Source organism: Frankliniella occidentalis, unplaced genomic scaffold (assembly GCF_000697945.3).
Source record: "Frankliniella occidentalis isolate FOCC.00 unplaced genomic scaffold, Focc_3.1 Scaffold27, whole genome shotgun sequence".
Classification (NCBI taxonomy): Eukaryota; Metazoa; Arthropoda; class Insecta; order Thysanoptera; family Thripidae; genus Frankliniella; species Frankliniella occidentalis.
The window spans coordinates 1,390,568-1,393,094 of record NW_026267157.1 but is presented as its reverse complement, the minus strand read 5'-3'; the positions used below and the strand labels follow the sequence as shown (position 1 = coordinate 1,393,094).

At 51.1% G+C, this 2,527-nt stretch overlaps 1 protein-coding gene across 1 annotated transcript in view; it reads left to right on the top strand.

Moving 5' to 3' along the window:
- LOC113211656 (cytochrome P450 3A19-like) overlaps nucleotides 1-2,527 on the top strand; it is a gene marked incomplete at its 5' end in the record, with an annotated part of 8,189 nt that continues 5,662 nt past the window's right edge. Inside the window, 3 exon segments of the mRNA XM_052265516.1 lie at nucleotides 1-106; nucleotides 346-591; nucleotides 783-1,034. Coding sequence (XP_052121476.1) covers nucleotides 1-106; nucleotides 346-591; nucleotides 783-1,034 — 604 coding nt within the window.

Genomic DNA, 2,527 nt, shown 5'->3' with positions numbered 1-2,527 from the left:
GAGCGGGCGGACATGCTCAACCTGCTCATCAAGCTCAAGAACGAGGGCTTCGTGCCGCCGGACGCACACGGCGAGCACGCCGACAAGGGCAACGGCCCGACCAACGGTAGGAGGTTCCCGCCCTGCGTGTCTCTCGAATCACCTAACTAGTTGGCTTCTTTGAGAAAGGCAGACCTAGGCAGGCCGCTAAGAATCGTGTTTATGTTCGATGTTTTGTTTTTTTAAATCAGCGTAGTGGGGAGTGTTTTGAATATATTTCTTTTAATATTTCTTTCTTTTGAATGCCGAAGAGATCGATCTGATCTGAAGTAGAGGTGTGTAACGTCAATCTTGTCATTTTTTCAGGAGTCTCAAAAGAGAGCCGAACGAAACTAACGCAGAAGGAAATCGCCGCCCAAGTCTTCGTCTTCTTCCTCGCGGGCTTCGAGACCACCTCCACCACGACCTCCTTCGCGCTCTTCGAGCTGGCCAAGCACCCCGACGTTCAGGAGAAGGTCCTCCAGGAAATCGACGCCACCCTCAGGAAGTACAACGGCCAGGTGACTTACGAGGCCATCATGGATATGCCGTACATGGAAATGGTTGTCCAAGGTGAGTTTGATGTCTACAGGAGGTCATTCTGTGATACTTGTTTAGCGTTGAGGGTGGAAAGGTTAAGACAGAAAGGACTAAGTTTCCAACAAAAAAAAAAAAAAAATCTTAAGAAAACTTTTAGAAAAAAACTTTTAAAAAATTAGAATAGTTTTGTTAAAACTCCTAGAATTCTGACGATGTCGCTTTAGAGACCCTGCGCATGTACCCGGCGGTGCCGTTCCTCACCCGGGAGGCCATGGTGCGGCGCCAGCTGCCGCTCACGGACGTGCTGCTGGACAAGGGCACCCGCCTCATGATCCCCGTCAACGCCCTGCACTACGACCCGCAGTACTGGGACCAGCCCAAGCGCTTCGACCCGCTCCGCTTCACGGAGGAGGCCAAGAAGGCCAGGACCGGCATGGTTTACATGCCGTTCGGCGACGGACCCAGGATCTGCATCGGTGAGTTCACTTCACTCACAAACAATAACAGTGTACACCCTCCAAAATAAATCAGGAAATACCAGGAAAAGCAGAGGAAAAAAAATCAGGAAGAATCGAGAAAAAAATATCAGCTTAAACAAAAACAATAAATATGTGTTTAGAAAAGTAAAAGAAAATTAATAATAACCAAGATCACCAAGATGAAGCAGAAACAATCGGTGTACGCTTGAATATGTAGCGAAGTGCGCCTGCAAGTGTGTGACAGAGGGTGTAACGCTTGTCCTGCAGGGATGCGCCTGGGGCTCGTCCAGGTCAAGATGGCCCTCGTCACCATCCTGTCCCGCGCCAAGGTGTCCGTGCCGCCCGACATGCCAAAGGAGGCCAGGATGAACCCCCGCTGCATCCTACCCACCCCCATCGACGGCATCCGGCTCAACGTCTCGGCGCGTTAGAGCCCAGGCACCGAAACTTGGTCGTCGATTCGCAAGACAAATAACTGCTTGTCGATATGGGCCGATTGCAGTTCTGGGCGATTCCAATGCAAGGGTGTCCGTACGTCACGCGATTTGTGAGCGATCAAGAGGTGCTACGGCTTTGTACAAATCATGACTTTACGCGTCTTGAGACGGCTATTCTGGACATATATTGCAAACAACGTAGCGCCTCTCAGTTGCTTACAAATCGCGTGACGTACGGGCGTTTTTTTCGATTTTTTTATACAGTTTTTTACCATTGCCCTTCTGTTGAGATGCAGGACAACAAATCCGACGTTTATAATAAAAAGATGGCTGGTCAAGAACTTTTTATTGATTTGTTCTATCAATCCCACAGTGTTTTCATATAAGATCAAGTTTAAAAGAAATAATCGCTTTTTCCCAGGTAGAAAAACCAGTGAAACTGCATTATGACATGCCTGCTCAATGACATACCAGGTGTCTGACGCACCTTCGTAGTCATCCCGCACCGCATGCACGTGTGCGGGGCGGGTGGTCTGCCTACTCGCACGGGGCCATAAAGTGCCGCGGGCAACAGAGAGAGGCAAACCCGCCCGCACCCGTGCATGCGGTAGAGTATAACTAGAGAAGTGCGCGGCGTGAGTCAGCCACCTGGTATACTCCGTCCAGTTCTGTTTGTTTTCCTTTTCTTCCGCAGTGTCCGCGACTTTGCGAGCGCGCGGTTTTGTGTGACCGCGTGTGACCACTGTCGTCCCAGCAAGGAGCCCGCTATTTTCGTTACATTTGCGTGACTTTCAGCCCCGTCGTTAGCTTTGACCTGCGCCGTGCCGGTACGGCCGGTACTTACACACACACGTACACACACACACACACACACACACACACACACACACACACACACACACACACACACGCCGATGTCGCTGAACCCCTCCCTCCCGCACTATCCGCCTGACCTCGCGCGCGAGAGAGAGACCGGAGATACTGGGCGAGCAGCAGTGACTGGCAAACTTAGCTGCGATGACTCGCCGGAATCAACGCAGCATCGGACCCAAA